At 33.8% G+C, this 20,640-nt stretch overlaps 2 protein-coding genes across 4 annotated transcripts; both read right to left on the bottom strand.

Annotated features, from left to right (window-relative positions):
• Positions 1–2,906: 2,906 nt before the first annotated feature.
• Positions 2,907–5,042, bottom strand: LOC116194862 (UPF0725 protein At4g28920-like). Of its 2 annotated transcripts, none has more exons than XM_031523769.1 (5): positions 4,854–5,042; positions 4,568–4,675; positions 4,254–4,394; positions 3,915–4,061; positions 2,907–3,181 (listed from the first exon to the last, which is right to left on the bottom strand). In XM_031523769.1, the coding sequence occupies exons 1-5, from the start codon at positions 4,935–4,937 to the stop codon at positions 3,113–3,115; spliced, it is 549 nt and encodes a 182-aa protein (XP_031379629.1). In that variant the 5' UTR covers positions 4,938–5,042; the 3' UTR covers positions 2,907–3,112. The 2 variants fall into 2 exon arrangements, with proteins under 2 accessions (XP_031379629.1, XP_031379628.1); XM_031523768.1 differs by having other exon boundaries at positions 3,860–4,061.
• A 13,217-nt stretch (positions 5,043–18,259) lies between these two features.
• LOC116194495 lies at positions 18,260–20,463 on the bottom strand. 2 transcript variants are annotated; one of them, XM_031523304.1, is made up of 5 exons: positions 20,292–20,461; positions 20,006–20,113; positions 19,684–19,824; positions 19,292–19,493; positions 18,260–18,694 (listed from the first exon to the last, which is right to left on the bottom strand). In XM_031523304.1, the coding sequence occupies exons 1-5, from the start codon at positions 20,373–20,375 to the stop codon at positions 18,564–18,566; spliced, it is 666 nt and encodes a 221-aa protein (XP_031379164.1). In that variant the 5' UTR covers positions 20,376–20,461; the 3' UTR covers positions 18,260–18,563. The 2 variants fall into 2 exon arrangements, with proteins under 2 accessions (XP_031379164.1, XP_031379165.1); XM_031523305.1 differs by having other exon boundaries at positions 18,569–18,694; positions 19,292–19,299; positions 20,292–20,463.
• Between the last annotated feature and the right edge of the window lie 177 nt (positions 20,464–20,640).

The raw sequence follows: 20,640 nt of genomic DNA on the forward strand, positions 1-20,640 counted from the left end.
AAGGACAAAACTAATGACTAGCCAAAACACTGGGGACCAAAATGACAGTTTACTCTAACTATATTACTGCTTAAAATCAAGATGAGAGTTTATAAGAGTGCATTTGGCTTCAGAGTTAAAGTAATTTTGATTTTGATTGTGGAAAAGGAAAAATGAGATTGTATTATAAATTTGACTTGGAAAACGTGTATTTTTGTTGTGTAGTTGGTAGAGTTAAAATTTAAATCATGATTCTAAAATCAAACTCTGAAATCAAACGGGGCTTAAACATCCAAACATCTACTGTTAAGTTATTAAAATAAGTTCTCTAATGTCTTGCTATGAGATGTTTCCGCTCCTGTGCCGAATATCAGTTACGTCAATATGTTGTTTAAATTTAAGAAAATAGCACACTAGCGATTTTTGTATCATATCTAGCATACTGTTTAACTGACGTTAGAAAAATGCCAAGTTGGGCCGCATTTGCACCATTGCAAATTGGCTAGCTCACAAATCATTGCGTTTGTCTTGGATCCACTACTTCAACTCCCCACCGGAGGGCATTTCACAGCTTTTATAGAAAATATTAATGGAACTTTCTTATCTTTCTACTGTGTAAGTTAATTTAATTTTCATTTAGGGCTTTGACTCCCTTTACCAATAAAAAAAAAAGTAAGGCTGTGAAAATTGAGAAAAATGTGTACTATGTGATGCTCTTTTTTCTTAAATTTAATGTATTTCTATGAAAATATATATATATATAAATGATAAATGCAATTGCTACCAATAATAAGATCATTAATCTATAAAATATTATATACTAATTATGAGCATTGCTATTTGTGTCGACTGAGCATGCCACCTGCATATGCCGAAAATAAGAGTGAATGGCATAGACGGTAATAATTTCAAAAGTCAATGACAATTTCTAATCACTCACATTCAGTAAAAGCAGTCACATGTAATTGAGTTTTAGAGAACTTGGTGTGTTTGATTTTAGAGTTAAATAGAATTGATTTTTGATTTTATTTGGATTATAATGATTGCATTGTTGAATTATGAGAAAAATTGTGAAAAAGTAATGAATAGTTGAGAAAAAATAATGATTGTGTGTGTTGAATTGTGAAAAAAGTAATGGATAGTTGAGAGAATTTAATATTAAAAATTGAATTGAATGGTTAAAAAATTGAATAAAAAGGAAAAAGTAATAATTGTCTTGTTGATTTTTATTGTGTAGTCAATAGAGTCAAAGTTAGAGTTAAAATTTTAAAAACGTTATTGTAAAATCAAACGGAGTGTATTCAAAAACCTAATTGAACCTCGACTTATCTAGTGAAGCCAAGTCAGGCCAGTAACGAATAATACACTCTCAGAATGAATTTTCTGCATTCACAACTGCTCAAATCTGATACCTTACTTAAGCAAAACAAACGTTGAACCATTTGAATCAATCCACGTTGGTCTTATTAAGTTTTAGACCAAAGTACTCTTCCTTTCAAAATTAATTCCCACAGTAGACTTCCCTAAAATCTCAATTATTATACCAGTCCCTTACCTTTTTAATTTGTTTCATTTTAAATCCTTTCCTCCATAAACTCTCTTATTTATTAGAATGAATGAATTATTTGTGAGATTGTCATTAGACTTATTCTTAAATAGATTACCAAGAACCAAAGTTTAAATTTTATTAAAATTTATTATAGTTTAAGCAAGTGATTTTCATCTCATATAAAAGTATAGACAAAGATATGAAAATAAATTTACCCATGTTATTTAAATTTAAATAATAGATAGATATACAAATAATCATTTTTAGAATGGACTTCTTCATCAATATTTATATTATAAAATTTTGAATTTTATGATTGTATTTTTTAGAAATTTAATACTAGATGATTATGACGAAATTACTAATGTTTTATATTTTTTCTACGACTTAGATTAAAAAATGAAAATAAATAAAATTTTAATAAACAAGAAATTCTTCATTAGCACATTATTGATGTGAAATATATAAGTAAATATACTTAAAATGTAGCAAATCTAGAATAAGAGTAATAAACCTACATACAATATCTATTTAAGAAATTTTATATCATGAACTTCTATTATGAAAAGATATATTACTAAAATTTGAACAGTCACAAGATCCTTTCATATGAAGTATTTCCTAAGAAAAAACAAGAATCTATTTACAATATAAATCGTATGATTATACATATTTCATAACAATCAACATATACATTAAGCATATGCCTGAAATTCTAACATAGAAGACATCCATCGAGCGACTAGTCAAACGAACGAAAGGCAATCTTAGTACAAAACTAAAGCTAACAACGTATATGTTGATTGTTATTAAATATATTTTAAATATTCAAAATGAATATAAATCTTAGTGCGAAGCTTAAGCTCTAATAATTTTTTTCTTTTAAATTTTTGGTTCATGGTAATATAATCAAAGGGTATGTATAAAACAAACTTGAAAATAGTTCGTTCTTACTAAAATTGTTAAAATTGATTGAAAATCAATCTTGTAGGACTATTTTTTATTTTTACCTTTTTTTCCCTTCATTATATATTTCCTAATTGACTGACAGTAGTATGTCAAACGATCGTAGACTAGGTGGCGTGCCTTCTTTATCACATCCCATTATGGTGTATGATTTTTGGCATGCTGGTGTACTATGAGAAGAGCCCAAGGACATGCTGTCGTTGGGGGGCCAGCTATGAGGAAGCCCTGCATTTGGGGCGTCAAAGGGGCCCATAGCACCTTGGCCGGGGGTTTCAACATTTTTAGTAGCTGGCAGACGAGATTGAGATCAAGAGTTAGCGCAGCCACTCGAAAAAGCCTTACATATCCATCAATAGATATATGTTAAAGCTCAACTAGAAGATTCTATAAAGTAGTTTTTATGAATGAATCATGTGAAAACGAGCTAGAAATTCTTTTTCTTTTTGTTAAATAAGTGTCGGGACATTCATTAGATCAAAAAAACACGAGTACCGACACAAATTCAAGCCCCACAATTTGGACAATAACAGAACCTTTCTAACCGTGCAACGGAAGTTCTACAAAACCGAGCTAGACGAAAACAAAGTTCATTATGGGGGCATTCCCACCCAATCTTCTTCAATGATCAGCAGGAGGCTTCAGAAGGTGCCTTTCCACGGGTTCTGCTCTCCCATTCTGACAATGTTTCTGCACAGATCAACAGCAAAGGAGCAGCAACGAGCAAGCAACATCAGCTTTCAATACAAAATATATACGTCAAGGTAACTTGTGTGCAATGTATTCCACTGACAACCAACCAACAATCTTTGCAATAAAGACCGAGCTGCCGCCACTATAGTATAGCTCTTGACCGCCCATTCAAACTCAGATTATTATGAAATCTGCCACACTATTAGGGCTTGTCTGGTTTTAAAATAATATTTTAGAATCACAATTCTAACTTAACTCTTCTCACTACAAAATAAAATAACTCATACAAAGTCAAAGAGTGGGTCTCATTTATACCACTTTTTTCCACAACAAAACAACATAACTCATACAAAGTCAAAGGGTGGGTCCCATTTATTTCTCTCAAAATCAAAATCAAAATCTGATTTTAAAATCCTACTATGAAACCAAACGCAACCTAATTAATTAAGCTCGCCTATGACCACAAATTAATTTTCCGAGGATAGGTAGATAAGATAGACAGCTTCACAAGTCGATCGGTCAATCATCAATGGATCTAATTAACATCTATCTAGAACTAGACATGAAAAAGAGAGGCTCTGCACACGGGAATATGTGAGATTAATGAAATATGGTCTGGTCATCGGGGCAACATAGGGGCCGAGGAGTAGCTGGGAAGGTGTGAAGTGAACAAACCTTTGAACCTGCAGAAGAAGACAACAGATTTATGAACTGGAAATATCGTCAACACCTTCGCTCGATAAACTTTCGGCTCAGCAGCATCGCCGGCAGCATTGTCATCGACAATATCACGGGCCGAGAAAGTAATATAAAGCATAGGACCTCCTCCAATGTCGATATTTAACTTCAGAATATAGGGATCGCATATTTTTGTGGCCTACAAAGCAGAATATATATCACAGTTCCAGACTTCAGAGAACTGTATGTATAATATATATCAAATCTATATATGAATAAAATCACAGAGCAAGATCGGATGGATTGTTAATTTCAAGGTCGGAATATATGGCTTGAGAGGAATTAGGAGACATGATAAAGCCAGGGATGTGTGGAGGAATGAATCACTTACATTGATGCTGTTAGAGTTGTAGTTCTCAACAACTTTATCCATGGTGATAACGTAGTAATCTCTGCCCCTCAGTTCATCATCTACCGGCAGAGGTCGAATCATGAAGTCCACAACATCCCCAAAATCACCAACCTCGAAACCCTAAACGGAAGAACGGTCGATCAATCGGAAATGATTTTATCATCAGACGAGTAAAAACAACAATAACGAAGAAACTTAACCTTCGATCGATTGATCGATTGATTTAGACTTGATCAAAATTCGCAAACATCAACACAACGTATCGGAATCAGTATCAAATATTTGATACATACATCGCTTTCGGCGACTTGTCTGTCGTAAAGCTCTTCCTGCTCGGGCGTCATGGTCTTGAGGCGGCCATCACCAAAGGGAGGGAGATCGGAAACGTCCATCACCTCAACCTAAGACGATCGATTGATAATGATTTTATCATCAGATCAGACGAAAGAAGAAGAAGAATAACGAACGAACGACCAATAAAACAACGTGATTGACAACTCAGGGTTGATTAAAATTTGCGAACTGTATAAATATATATGTATGACGTATCAGAATCAACGTTAACCATTAGATACATACCTTGCCTCCATGGGAAAGGTCAGTCTGCTCGTGCACCGCCGTCTTCTTGAAGCCATTACCGTGGGGAGAACGCGTTTCTGCCATAGCCGCCTTGCCTGGATAAGAAATTGAGATCCAATCGGGAACCGGAACGAAGGCGAGGAGAGTATATATATACAAACCTAATATATATATGTATATGATATAAAGCGCGGGGTATACGGACTTAGCTTGATTCCTGCGCAGAAAAAAATAAAATTAGAAAAAAAAAGAAAGAAAAGGGCAAGTAAAAAAAAAGATAAATGATAAATTCCCTTAATTTAACGCATATTATATCGTATAATATTTTCTTTTTCTTTTTTCTTTTTTTGGCTTTGGGTAAGCGGTGGAGCCAATCGCCGCCGATAATTGAAGACTTTCTATTAGGGGCAGCAATTTTTGCCCGCACAGGCGGCAGCACGACCACAGTGAATAGCAACCTTCTCATCTATATGCAATGGATCAATAGCCCCATTACTTCTTTTTTTTTTTCACATTTGCGAATTATAGAGTGAACTATCGGGGGTGGCTGATTGTCGACTCGCTGGAGCCACCACACACTGGGATGAGGCTGTTGGCAGCTCCTGAGGTGATCGACAACCACACCCAACCACCATCCACCATCCACAATAATTAAAACCCTATTTTTTTCAATCAGGGTAATTCTCAGTGGACAATGGCCTCGCCCGGACTACCACCTTTGGGATGAGAGCGTCGGCAACCTTAAGAGGCACCAACAATCTCATTCTAGTGGTGGTGACCCTCCGGAAACCAGCCACCCTCACTATTCTTAAGGGTTTGGCTTATTTATTTATTTATTTTTAATTTCTTTTAGACTAGGTTTGTGAATAATATTACTGAAATAGAAGTGCTAAAAATGAATTACTGAAAAATAATTGTTAATTCTCAAAAGCTGTTGAGGTGTTTGGTATGTTATTTTCTAAATATGCTGAAATTAAATTAATGGTTGGTTTGGTTTTAAAGTTAAGTAGATCCGAGTTTCGATTTTAATTGATTTGTAATGATTGTGTTGTTGAATTATGAGAAAAAGTGCGAAAAAGTAATAAATAGTTGAGAGAAAATAATTATTATGTTAAATTCTGAAAAAAGTAATGAATAGTTGAAAGAATTTACTATTAAAAATTAAATTAAATGGTTAAAAAAATTAAAGAAAAAGTGAAACGTAATAATTGTGTTGTTGATTTTTATTGTGTAGTGAGTAGATTTAAAGTTAAAGATAAAATTTTAAAAACATAATCGACAAACCAAACAGAATGTAAACGTTCAAACATCTATTGTTAAGTTATTAAAATAAGTTTTCTAATGTCTTACTATGAGATGTTTTTGCTCCTGTGTCGAGCATTTATCGCATCAGTATGCCTTTTAAATTTGGGAAAATAGCACCCTAGCGATTTTTGTATCATATCTAGCATGTCGTTTAACTAATGTAAGAAAAATGCCAAGTTGGGCCGCATATGCACCATTGCAAATTGGCTAGCTCAAAAATCATTGGGTTTGTCTTGGATCCACTACTTCAACACCCCATTGGAGGGCATTTCACATCTTTTGTACAAAATATTAATGGGACTTCTCTATCTTTCTACTGTGTAAGTTAATTTAATTTTCATTGAGGGCTTCGACTCCCCTTTACCAAAAAAAAAAGTGAGGCGGTGAAAATTGAAAAAAGATGTATACTATATGATGCTCTTTTTCCTTAAATTTAATGTATGCCTGTGAAAACATATATATATAAATGATAAATGCAATTGTTACCAATAATAAGATCATTATTGCATAAAATAGTATACGCTAATTATGAGCATTGCTATTTGCGTCGACCGACCATGCCACCTGCATAGTTCGAAAATAACAGTGAATGGCATAGATGGTAATAATTTCAAAAGTCAAAGACAATTTCTAATCATTCACATTCAGCAAAAACAGTCACATGTAATTGAGTTTCAGAGAACCTTAATATCCAAGAGCCCAATCAAACCTCAACTAATCCAGTCGAGTCGGATCGGCCTATTAACAGATAAAACTCTCTTAGTGTGAATTTTCTATATTCACAAGAACTCGAATCTGAGATCTTACTTAAGTGGAACAAACGTCAAACCGCTTGAATCAATCCAGTTGGTCTTAGTGAGTTTTAGACCAAAGTATTCTTCCTTTCAAAATTAATTCCCACAATAGACTTCCCTAAAATCTACTTCCCAAAGTAGACTCATGTTATTTTCTCAATTATTATACCATTCCCTTAACTTTTTTATTTGTTTCATTTTAAATCCCTTCCGAAATAAACTCTTTTATTTATTAGAATGAATGAATTATTTGTGAGATTGTCATTAGACATTCTTAAATAGATTACCAAGAATCAAAATTTAAGTTTTATTAAAATTTATTATAGCTTAAGCAAGTGATTTTCATTTCATATAAAAGTATAGATAAAGATATGAAAATAAATTTACCCATTTAATTTAAATTTAAATAATAGATAGTTATACATAATAAGCATTATTAGAATGAACTTCTTCATCAATATTTATATTATAAAACTTTGACTTATATGATTTTTTTTAGAAATTTAATACTCGAAGATTATGATGACATTACTAATGTTTTATATTTTTTCTACGACTTAAATTAAAATAAATTAAAATAAATAAACTTTTAATAAACAAGAAATTCTTCAATAGTACATTACTGATGTAAAATATATAATAAATATACTTAAAATGTAGCAAATCTAGAATAAGAGTAATAAATCTACATACAATATCTATTAGAAAAATTTTATGACATGAACTTCTATTATGAAAAGATATATTATTAAGATTTGAAAAGCCACGAGATCCTTTCGTATGAAGTATTTCCTAAGAAAAACAAGAATCTATTTACAATATAAATCTTACGATTATATATATTTCATAACAATCAACATATACATTAAGCGTATGCCTGAAAGTCTCACGTAAAAGACACCCATCAAGTGACTGGTCAAACGAACGAAAGGCCCTTAGTACAAAACTTAAGCTAACAACGTACATTAAATATATTTTAAATATCCAAAATGTAAAAAAAAATATTTTTTATATATATGTTTAAAATATAGATCTTAGTGCAAAGCTTAAGCTCTACTAATTTTTTAAAAAAATTTAGGTTCATGGTAATTTAATTAAAGGGTATGTATAAAACAAGCTCGTAAATAATTCGTTCATACTAATCCATAAGAGACCTTATTTCAAGAGGATTTAAGGAAACACATCAAAAAGTTAAGGGATTGAATGAATAATTAAGAAATTAACATAAGTCTATAGTGGGAAATAGATTTTGGGGAATACTATTGTGGGAATTAATTTAAGAAAAAAAGAGTCTCTTTTGCTCCAAATCTATGCAATTCGGCATAATTATCAATCTATATACATCTATATATATTTATAGGTTAGGTCAATACATAAGAAGACGCCACGCAAGATGAAGTTCACCTCCCATTGAATGGCTCTTGGTCTTGGATTAACCACCAATGTAAACACAACAAATGCGGTATGTTATGGTGCCACATCTCATTTAATTCAAGGGCTTTAACTGGCTATTAATTTCTTTAAACCCTTTGAATATGTTTATATCTATTTTGGAATAAAAATATTTTAAAAATTGAATAAACAATTGTTATATCCATTTCCATCTTCTTCCTATTTGATTTCCTACCGAAGAGTTAAAAAAGAGAAAATGTAGAGAGGAAAAGACATTCGGGTAAAACATTAGTCGAGTCGACTACAAATTTCTATTGTTTCACGTAACAGAACATGCTTGATATTATCGTGGACCGAGTACATTAATAGCACATCTTAACCATAAGGCGTTCTTGTTTTCTCAATCACTAACAATTCGGAAAAAAAAGAATGATTTTCTACTATTGTTCCTAACTCACGCATTACACTGGCCAATCATCTAGTTTCCACTATTTTCTAAATTTTACCTATAAGAAAATGATTATTAGAAAGAAGAAGGAAAATAAAGGATCAGCCTAACGTGCGAGCTTGAAATCAGTTAAATGGTAATTAACCCATCAGGGCTAATCAGAAGGTTGTGCCTGCCCAACCGAGTGGACTTAAGACATAACACTCTTATTATCTTTTGATCTATGGCGAATTGGGAATATAACACTATGATTAACATCTTTGATCAGACTGGTCATGTGGAACTAGGATTCGTACACAAATAAATTGTTTTAAGTAACGTGTTATGCCATTAATTGAACTAGTAACATTTATCTTAATGAGTGACTATTTTCATACAATTCTCATCTTCGAGACAACAAGTGCCATATTTTAGCATATTTTTCCTTATTCACTTCATACCTCTAGAATTTATTCAATTTCTTTTTTTTTCATTAAATAACTTTAAAAACATATTCTCAAGGCTCAATAAATGAACCGACATCCCTCTTACCTCGATCAATAAGAGATAAACTCTCGAAATTTCTCAAGAGTTTTAAGCAATGTTATCTTAAGGCCCTATTTTCTATTTACATATCGTAAGGCTCTCATTGCTAGTTTCACGGGGCCTACGAAAGCGTAAAAGGAATAGAAATTCAAAATTTCATACTCATGAAACTAATCTCAAGATCTACTAGTAGAATTGGAGTAGATAAAATGTACCTGCAATTTTTTAAATCATACATTGAGCGCCCCTAGCGTGACGCTTCTACTGGTATCCACACCAACTTCGTAACAGATCTTCGAGATCGGTGGTGTTAACGACCAACGCTCAAAAGAAACACTGGTGTAACACTCGGAACTTATTAGACTAATGGATTAATTCAAGTTGAACAATTCAACTGAATTTCCAATATTTATACACTCATACATATACACATATCATATATGTATATAAAATATGCATGCACACATTGAGACCGTATATATTCTCTCAAGCTCAACATTTGAGCTTATATATATATGTAAGGGGCCTCAAAAATTTGTTTAAGGCCGGTGTGGGATGGCTTTAATTATCCTCCCAAACCAACGCATGGCAGCCACATTTTACATGCACCGTGGCCATCAAATGACCTTGCATGTGGCCATGCATTTTAGCCTTGGGTGGCTTGTCATGGATATGCCAAGTGGCCTCCATAAATCGGGTCTAATTAATCGGTATATTTAATCTCATTAAATATCCGATTAATCGGTCGTACCTTAACTCGTCTAATCTCCATTAGACAGTTTCAGTATTTCAAAATTATCTTGTCGAGTTAGCCGTAGTGTGTGACCTTGTAGGTTCTCGATTATGTTAACAGTAATATCGAAATCTCTATTTTAATATTACAAACAATGAGCGACATCTAGCAATGCATCACTATTACTCAAGTAATCGGAAAGTCAATTTTTCGACGAACCTTGTAACCTATGTTACCGTGCAGTATAATCCCTTTGTCCTCTATATTTCTATTGAGCTCAAGACATGGTTGATGTCATCATTGTATGGCTCAATCTCTCTTTCTAGGTTTATTGGGTAAGTCTATCAAAACAAATGAGCTCAATATCCCCATATCGACTCATTTGAGTATGCATACACTATTAGACTCTGCTAACCAAGCGGCTGTGAGATATCACTCCCATTACGTAGGAGGGAAAAATTATATCTTGATCACTCACATTCATCTCCATGCTTTGTGGTATACCCAATAATTGTCTTTATAACCAGTATGTTATGGTGGCATTTGACAATATCAAAGTATGCAACATTATATGTAGGAAACCATGGTGACTTCAAGTCAAAGGACCATTACACTATAGTCACTATGAGAATTGCTAATGACAACCACGTAACGACCCATGTAACAATCTTATGGTGAGTCAGTCCAGTACACATTACTCTTAATGTATACCTGTGGTGTGACTCGATGTCTCCACATCCATGATCTATGGGACTTGATCATCAATCGACACTCACACTAGTCTAACCGCATTATCGTCGTCCTAATTAACGATAATACATTGACTAGTGACATTTAGAAATAATATTCAATAATTATAGGATCTCACAATCAAATCATACTCAATGCTTATTGAAACTACTATTCCAAGGACATTATTGCGTAAAATTAATATGTAGCGTAACCCACACAATAACAGAAATGCCTCATATTATAATGAAATATATATCGTATTACAAAATTGATGACAGATTGCCTTTAGGGCATACACCAATTCCCAACACTCATTGCTTTAGGAAATGAGATGAGATGAGGCTCCCTTGCACACTCTTTCATATTTCTGATGCCCTTTTGGCACTTCGCTTTGGATGTTTATAGGCTATCTGGATAATGCCAATTTTCTATTTTCTTATCTTAAAAGCCCCAACCCCTCAACAAAAGTATCTTACAAAATATCTCCCCAACACCAATCTCTTCAACTTCTCCCCTCGCTCTATCTCGATGTGGCTTATCATCATGAACATCATCAGCTACCCTGCCTACACTGCTAGCCTCAGTACAGCTATATTCGAATGGTAAACATATATTTTTCTCATGAAAGACGATAATTATGATTACTAAATTGTGTCGGGGAAGTAGTTTAGCTAACACATGGCCTTGTAAACAAGCCCGCAGGTTCAACTAGTAATTATTTCCTCAAAAGCACCTTTTCTGAATCACAGCTACTATTAATTTCATTGTATGTCGTGCTTGTGAACCTCCTGACCATAGACTATGAAGTCCCGATCAAGTACTTCTTTTGGGTGCTCGATATCCTGATAATCTCAATTCAACTTTCACGACACGAATACTTCTTTTGATCTATGCTTGACCCTAATCGATAATCTCAATTAGATCGTGCGGTCGACATGTAAAATCTCTTTACTTTATGAGCAAGTCAATATGCGTAAGAGTTGTCTTCTATATAGACATGTTCCACATAAACCTCCCAATCTCTTTGGGCACCCTTTACGTAGACAGCCATTACATTTGGTCATTTTGTATTTGGTTCGTGCAATTTCAATATGCTCAAAAGTATGAGCATTCTCAGAGTTTAGGGCAAGCACTCTCCTCTTTATTGTAGTCTGTCTAAACGTAATTACATGAAATGAATGCATGCATTAAACTAGACGGCAACTGTCGGGAAAAACCAATAGCAATAATTGGAGCGTGGAGAAGGAGGAGGTCATGCAATGCAAGGAGATAAATTCAGCTAGCTTCGAGCTGACTTGGCAAACTGAGGTGACAAATTAAATAGGAATATCAATTAAAAATTTTCAATCGTGCGTGTTCACACTTCGGTAATTTTAGAATTTTGAGACAAAAAAACAACTAGATATATGTGATGATGCGAGATAGTACATTTCGAGCAAGGATTGATATTCATGCAGTAAGTATTCGATTGATTATTGCGTATCTTAAAATCAAAATATTACAATCGGGCGCTAGCTACATTTTGCTTTCGTTTTGAAATTATAGTTTTGCAGTATATCTCTTTGAGTCAACGATGATAATCTCTCTCTCTTTGAACCAATTACTTCTACCCTTTCTTGTAATGCATAAAAAAACTAATACAACTAAAACTCTTGTATATTACGGGCATGTGTAACCTATCAAATTTTTACCTTTTTATTTTGATTTTTTTTATGTTTATAATAAATCTAATATAATAATAAAAATAACAAACATAACAATAATAACAAACAATTAATTAATTAATTAAAATTACTCTATGACTTCATTAGATTGCCACATGTCCACCAACTTTTTCATTTGTCATTCAATCATCACCACTTTCTTTTATTTTCATAAGTTTCAATAAACTTCTTAAGGCTTTCATTTTTATCCTTCTTAAATCACATGACCTTATGGATCAAATATATATATATATACACACACATTATATGGCTTTATATACTCCATTGATACAATAAAAAGCGGTATGTGTTTCCAAGAAACCATATATCATGTCACTAGATTTTCGTCACTTTTTTTTAATTTCAAAATGCACATGTATGGGAATTATTCTACCCTTGATATCACATTCAAACAGAAAAAAGAGAAGGCTCTCTATTCATAGATTCAAAGTGCAATTAGAATAAATAAGATTTTCTTCTGAGTTCAAATAAAACCCTAAGTACGCATTGAAACTTAATTCATCCCACCTTCATCATTTATTTTTCCATCCCACATTTTTAAAGTAAATTTTATTTAAAGGTCAATTAAATTAAAATGATAAAAATTCTTTTTATATAAATCTATAGGTATATTTTTATTTTTTGTATTGTTAAAATTTTCTCATCTCTTATATTGGTTTTCTTTTCATCGTTAGTCTACAAGGTACGCAAGCCTAAACAAACTAGGCTCGTAGGCCCTAAAATCGACTCGCAAGACAAAGAAAAGCTGTATCTTTAAAATAGTCATTATATATTTAAATATGGATAGCTTAATTGTTGTAGAATGTGTAAGAAATAGAAAAATATAATTTCTTGACTTTTTCTAATTTTAAATATCCAAAATATCTTTTAATAAAACATTATTTATTATGTTAATTATTCTAAGAGCAAATTATAAGCGGTCAATCGTTTTGTTTTTTATCTCATACTTATATTAATATTATCATTTATTTTCTTCTACTTAATATTACTTATGGTAACTTCCAATTTATACCATACGATTATGTAATAAGCAATCATAACATTGTCTGCTACATCTTTTTTTTTTTTACGTGCATCCTGGTATCTGAAATTTCAACATATTCTAACTAATCCAATTCAATACTTTTTAAGGAATACAAGTGTCAAAACGCTTGAACAAATTCATATTGGATTTTTTTTAAAGATGATTACTCTAACATTGAAATTTAATTTTCTCTATTAAATTTAGTATACAATGAATTAGCATGAAAACATAATAATATTTAGGATAGTTGTTTCCTCTTTCTCGCATCGAACCATGAATGTTTCCCTAGTTATAGTAAAAAAAAAAAACTCGTCCGTATGATGTACATGGCAAGTATGGAGGTTTTTCTTAGTGCTGCCACTATTTTTTCCCCTTTCCCTTTATTTTTCTATATTTAGTTTTTGAGTGAGAGAGAATTAACAAGAAAGTGTCATGGCTAGTGCGCTTCCCTTCTAGGGGGAAGACTCGAGTTCAATTCCTACATTTTCACTCCTTTTTTGCCATCATTTTCTTTTATTGTTCATTTTAAAAAATTAAAATCGATTCCCCCTTTAACAAACTTTCTTTGCTTTACATCAAACTCATCTCTTACTCTCTTTTTTTTTATTTGTTAATTTTTATATGACATAAAAAAAATAAATTAATTATTGTCTCTTACAAATAAAAATATTCCGAATTTGAATCCAAATCAGCATATCAATTAGTGCACAACCAAAGTATATTTTCAAAAATAATTGGCAATTATGGAAAAAATAATAAATAGTAATTATTCATTTTAATTTTTTTCACGTCATGATACTTATTTACGACTAGAATTCAGACCCATAAAGATATAACAAAATCACTATTAGTGAAAAGTAATTACATAAATAAAAAAATATTATTTAATATAATTACCTGAAAAAATGTACAATAGGTAAAGGTAGGTTGTTGTCCTTTTTTTTTTCTTTTAAATGTGATAGTGGGGTTGGAGTTTCTGTGGTTATTTATTAATATCTAATTATCAAAATAACTTCAATGTAATGGTCCATACTTATCAAAGTTAATCTAATAACGGTATTTTGGAGTAGTAAAGTGAGATCAAATGGAAATTTTTGATTTTATATATATACATCTAGTTCGAGAAAATAAAATAGAACATATACGTCAAGTGATACAGCACGATGCGCACGAAAAATAAATTAGTCAATGCTTCTGCTTAGTTCCTGACTTAATTATGAAGTATGCAAATCATCCATCATATAATTTATAGGAGAACTTCGTGGACGTCGACAATTCCTCCTATGTGCATATATTGAGGACGACTTGCAGACAGTTCATATATTAAAATAGATGCATGAGTTAACATTTAATGATTATCACAAACGATGTTTCCTTTATCCGATTACAGATGAAGTAAATTGATCGTGGGCCGCCTAATATAATATCACAAAAAATGACTTTTTAAGAACGTGCAAAATTTGTCACAAACATATATGAAGTTAGGGTTATATACGCATATATTATAGATTGAACCTTCTTTGTTATTTAATTTGATTGGAGGACTACACGGAAATCCTGCACCTGCATGTAGCTGATAAAGATTTTTAATTTCTTCTTCCTTCCCTCCCTCCCTCCCTCCATATAGATGAATGGACAGCTCCACTGTCTGTCATTTCTCTCTCATTCTTCAGTCCCGGCCGGAAGAACTTTTTAATAAGAGAGTGATCGATCACGGAAGTAAGTCTAGTACCGGTGGTGCGTGATCAATCCTCCCTCCTTCCGTTCCTCCCTCCTTCCCTTCCCTACCTATAGATGAATGTTGCACATAACAGCCTGTTCTCCCTCCAATCTCTCCATTCTATTTCTTGCTCCCAAGAAAGTCCCTGGAACGCACATGGCTTGATTATGCTCCCTGGCTCCCACCCACCATTTGGTATGTTCCTTCATTCGATTTTCGCCATTATATTAGAATGGAAAAATCTTTCTTTCCCCTCTATTCTCGATGACGGGAAGACCTCGCCTCAACAAGTGTTTGATTTTTCCAGCTTTTTCATCATTCACAGCTCGAGTCTTTGTTTTGGGCTCGACCTGCTTTCTGTTCGTGGAGCTCTTTTGGGTTGCAATCGATTCGATTGTCGGGATTCGTCAGGAAATTTCAGTATTTGATCTTGAGCTTTCTGGTCGATCTTCTTGTAAGTTGTTCAATGTCATCAAGAATCTGAAATTGAAAATCCAGGAATGTTTTCTTGTGTTTTGCTACGTTTCCTTTTTGTGTTGAGTCTGACGCTACTTCGAGTTCTCAGTGTCCGGTTGTCGCAATCGCCCCAAATTTTACGACCCTTCCTCCGGACTCCTGATGAATCTTTGTGTTAGTAAACCTTCAAACACTGCTATGATTAAATCTCCACTGTCTGTCATTTGTCTCTCATTCTTCAGGCCTGGCCGGAAGAACTCTTTTAATAAGAGGGTGATCGATCACAATGGTAAATCTGGTACCGGTGGTACGTGATCGATCCTCACTCCCTCTGTCTCTCTGAATCTTGACAAATAATTATATAGTATATGTGAGTTAACTAATAAGAAATATTTATACGCGTACTTTTATTGTAGATTGAGCGACCATTTCAAGACCATCGCACAACGGGACGCTTACTTCCATCCCCACATCAAGGCAATCTTTGTAAGTTTATAATTCTGTGTTTATTTAATTATTCCTTTTATATCATTATCATTATAAGTTCATGCACTCTAAGACCCTAATATTACAGAAAATGCATATATATGTTGGAATCAAATCAATTGAGTTTATTATTTATTACAATTGTGGGAACCGCAAATGTAGAAGGAGAAAAAAAGAAGAAAAACATAACTAGAGAGGACCGGCTCACGGGGAAAACTTTTATTTATTTATTTATTTATAAGGAGATTATGATTCATGATGGATTTATGAGCCCAGATCTGCTATTTTCACCTGTAAGGCCTGTAAAATTGATCAAATATTATACTTATAGCCCAAAGACTGTTACTATGTTCTTAATTAATTAATTAATATTGGAATCGAATATGTGTTAATCGGATAAAAAGATTATGTTAGATCAATTCTTATTTATACACGCACAGCCTACAAAAAAAAATTCAGATCAGACCAAATTAGCATATTTTATTTAATTTCATTTCAGGTTGCTGGGCCCAAGCTGTGGTTACTGCAATAGCGACCACATACCGTTTCGTGAGAGGAGAGGACTTGCCCCCACTATCCGCGCGAGAGATGCAAGACAGTCTTCCGAAAAAGAGTCGCCTACACTTTGGGTTGGCCTATGTTATTAAACATGGGGGACTTATCCAGGAGAGCGAATATGAACCGCAACATCTGGGAAGGGTAATTTAATTATTCAATTATTTTTTTACATATAAATGATTGAAAATCTTTTCTAATGGTCTTATTTATTTTTATTTTTTTGAATAATGTGCAGCATTTTATGCGTTACGGACATATTGATGGATATAAAATGATAAATGTCTACAATGAAGCTGAGCTATTTGAAGCAATCAAGCAGCGACCACTATTGGCTAGCTTTGAAGTGACAGAAGATTTTCAAAACTACAAAGATGTACATGTTCTATTACTAGCGCTACGACTACGACTAATAATAATTTAACTTAATAAGGAGAATCTTATTTATTTTTATGCATATAACCCTAAAAATTAACTCTCTCTCTCTCTCTCTCTCTCTCTCTCTCTCTCTTCACAGGGAGTTTGTCTAGGACGGGGCAGGATCGTAGGAGTACACGCAATGCTTGTAATAGGGTTTTGCACGATTCGCATGGAGACAGGCAAGGTGGAAGATTGTTGGATAGTGCAGAACATATGGGGTCTCGAGTGGGGTTCGAATGGTTGTGCTTTTGTAGTTCGAAATTCTAGGGATTGCAGCAGGATGAGGCTGTTAGATGCAATTGAGATTGACCTAGCCGCGGCTTGATGCATTTATGGGGTCTCGAGTGGGGTTCGAATGGTTGTGCTTTTGTAGTTCGAAATTCTAGGGATTGCAGCAGGATGCGGCTGTTAGATGCAATTGAGATTGACCTGGCCGCGGCTTGATGCATTCAGTTGTATTGACTGAGTGATAGGTTCCATGATGGATTTTGTATAAGCATGCAGTTAGGACGGACCATGTTTGTGACTGACTTGATGAGGTTTGATGACCAGTTTGGTTCAGCTAACTATGTTTTGCAGGTTTTAGGTTCGTAGAACAATTTGGGAAATGAGTGCGGAGAATCACAATCAAACTTCATTATAGGAAAAAGAATTAAAAAAAAATCCAATAAATTTGACCTTCAGTCAATTTCTTGATCATATGAATTTTAAAAGTACAAAATCAATCATATATGTTTGATCTATTAGATACTTTTGGTCTATTTCGTAACCGGTTATAACGAAGCCGCTGACGTGAACTTCGTGCCGTTAATTCTATCCATGTGACAACGTATTATTGGCTGAAAAACTAAACAAAAAAAATCGTTAAATTTTACCAAAACACCTTTAAAAAGCAAAAAATATTAAAAATTAAAAATATATTCTAAAAAATCCAATAAACAAACTTCAATTTGTTTTCGACATCGCCAGAAGGAACCCCCCACCACCCGGCGATGCCCAGCCCATCAAGGGTTTGGGATTTCCCCCTTTTTATATATATTTTTATTTTTAAATATTTTTGGTTTTTTAACTAATAACACATTGCCACGTGAATAAAATTAACAGCTTGAAATTCATGTCAGCAAATTTGTTATGTCCAGTTACAGAACATACTAAAAATATCCCGGATGAAATGTATATAATTAATTCGACACTTTTGAAGTTTATATTGTTAAAAATTGATTGAAGATCAAACTTGTAGGACTATTTTTTATTTTTTCCTTTTTTCCCTTCATTGTATATTTCCTAATTGACTGACATGTAGTATGTCAAACGATCGTAGACTAGGTGGCGTGCCTTCTTTATCACATCCCATTATGGTGTATGATTTTTGGTAGTTAATAAAAAAAAAAATTTTTTAAAAAGGTGTACTATGAGAAGAGCCCAAGGACATGCTGTCGTTGGGGGCCCAGCTATGAGGAAGCCCTGCATTTGGGGCGTCAAAGGGGCCCATAGCACCTTGGCCGGGGGTTTCAACATTTTTAGAAGCTGCCAGACGAGATTGAGATCAAGAGTTAGCGCAGCCACTCGAAAAAGCCTTGCATATCCATCAATAAATATATGTTAAAGCTCAACTAGAAGATTCTATAAAGTAGTTTTTATAAATGAATCATGTGAAAACGAGCTAGAAATTCTTTTTCTTTTTTTCAGATAAGTGTCGGGACATTCATTAGACCAAAAAAACACGAGTACCGACACAAATTCAAGCCCCACAAATTGGATAATAACAGAACCTTTCTAACCGTTCATAAGCACGCAGGCTCAACTTGAAGCTAGAAATTCATGTGAAAAGATACGTGAACATACCCTATTTTAAACTCAGATTATTATGAAATCTGCCACACTATTAATTAATTAAGCTCGCCTATGACCACAAATTAATTTTCCGAGGATAGGTAGATAAGATAGACAGCTTCACAAGTCGATCGGTCAATCATCAATGGATCTAATTAACATCTATCTAGAACTAGACATGAAAAAGAGAGGCTCTGCACGCGGGAATATGTGAGACTAATGAAATATGGTCTGGTCATCGGGGCAACATAGGGGCCGAGGAGTAGCTGGGAAGGTGTGAAGTGAACAAACCTTTGAACCTGCAGAAGAAGACGACAGATTTATGAACTGGAAATATCGTCAGCACCTTCGCTCGATAAACTTTCGGCTCAGCAGCATCGCCGGCAGCATTGTCATCGACAATATCACGGGCCGAGAAAGTAATATAAAGCATAGGACCTCCTCCAATGTCGATATTTAACTTCAGAATATAGGGATCGCATATTTTTGTGGCCTACAAAGCAGAATATATTACAGTTCCAGACTTCAGAGAACTGTATGTATAATATATATCAAATCTATATACGAATAAAATCGCAGAGCAAGATCGGATGGATTGCTAATTTCGAGGTCGGAATATATGGCTTGCGAGGAATTAGGAGACATGATAAAGCCAGGGATGTGTGGAGGAATGAATCACTTACATTGATGCTGTTAGAGTTGTAGTTCTCAACAACTTTATCCAAGGTGATAACGTAGTGATCTCTGCCCCTCAGTTCATCATCTACCGGCAGAGGTCGAATCATGAAGTCCACAACATCCCCAAAATCACCAACCTCGAAACCCTAAACGAAAGAACAGTCCATCAATCGGAAATGTTTTTATCATCAGATGACCAAAAACAACAATAACGAAGAAAATTAACCTTCGATTGATTGATTGATTGATTGATTGATTTATACTTGATCAAAATTGGCAAACATCAACACAACGTATCGGAATCAGTATCAACTATTTGATACATACATCGCTTTCGGCGACTTGTCTGCGGTAAAGCTCTTCCTGCTCGGGCGTCATGGTCTTGAGGCGGCCATCACCAAAGGGAGGGAGATCGGAAACGTCCATCACCTCAACCTAAGACGATCGATTGATAATGATTTCATCATCAGATCAGACGAAAGAAGAAGAAGAATAACGAACTAACGACCAATAAAACAACGTGATTGATAACTCAGGATTGATTAAAATTTGCGAACTGTATAAATATATATGTATGACGTATCAGAATCAATATTAACTATTAGATACATACCTTGCCTCCATGGGAAAGGTCAGTCTGCTCGTGCACCGCCGTCTTCTTGAAGCCATTACCGTGGGGAGGATGCGTTTCTGCCATAGCCGCCTTGCCTGGATAAGAAATTGAGAGCCAATCGGGAACCGGAACGAAGGCGAGGAGAGTATATATATACAAACCTAATATATATATATATATATATATATATATATATATATATATGATATAAAGCGAGGGATATACGGACTTAGCTTGATTCCTGAGCAGAAAAAAAAAAGAGAGAGAGAGAGAAAGAAAAGGGCAAAAAAAATGATAAATTATAAATTTCCTTAATTTAAGGCATATTATATCGTAATATATATATATA

This window comes from Punica granatum, chromosome 2 (assembly GCF_007655135.1).
Source record: "Punica granatum isolate Tunisia-2019 chromosome 2, ASM765513v2, whole genome shotgun sequence".
In the NCBI taxonomy this organism is placed as follows: Eukaryota; Viridiplantae; Streptophyta; class Magnoliopsida; order Myrtales; family Lythraceae; genus Punica; species Punica granatum.

Coding starts and splice junctions, on each gene's coding strand:
- LOC116194862 (XM_031523768.1), bottom strand. CDS start 4,937: ATGGCAGAAACGCGTTCTCCCCACGGTAATGGCTTCAAGAAGACGGCG. Junction 4,676..4,853: donor ACCTTTCCCATGGAGGCAAG/GTATGTATCTAA, acceptor CGATCGTCTTAG/GTTGAGGTGATGGACGTTTC. Junction 3,182..3,859: donor CTTCTTCTGCAGGTTCAAAG/GTTTGTTCACTT, acceptor TGATCTGTGCAG/AAACATTGTCAGAATGGGAG.
- LOC116194495 (XM_031523304.1), bottom strand. CDS start 20,375: ATGGCAGAAACGCATCCTCCCCACGGTAATGGCTTCAAGAAGACGGCG. Junction 20,114..20,291: donor ACCTTTCCCATGGAGGCAAG/GTATGTATCTAA, acceptor CGATCGTCTTAG/GTTGAGGTGATGGACGTTTC. Junction 19,825..20,005: donor GACAAGTCGCCGAAAGCGAT/GTATGTATCAAA, acceptor TCTTTCGTTTAG/GGTTTCGAGGTTGGTGATTT.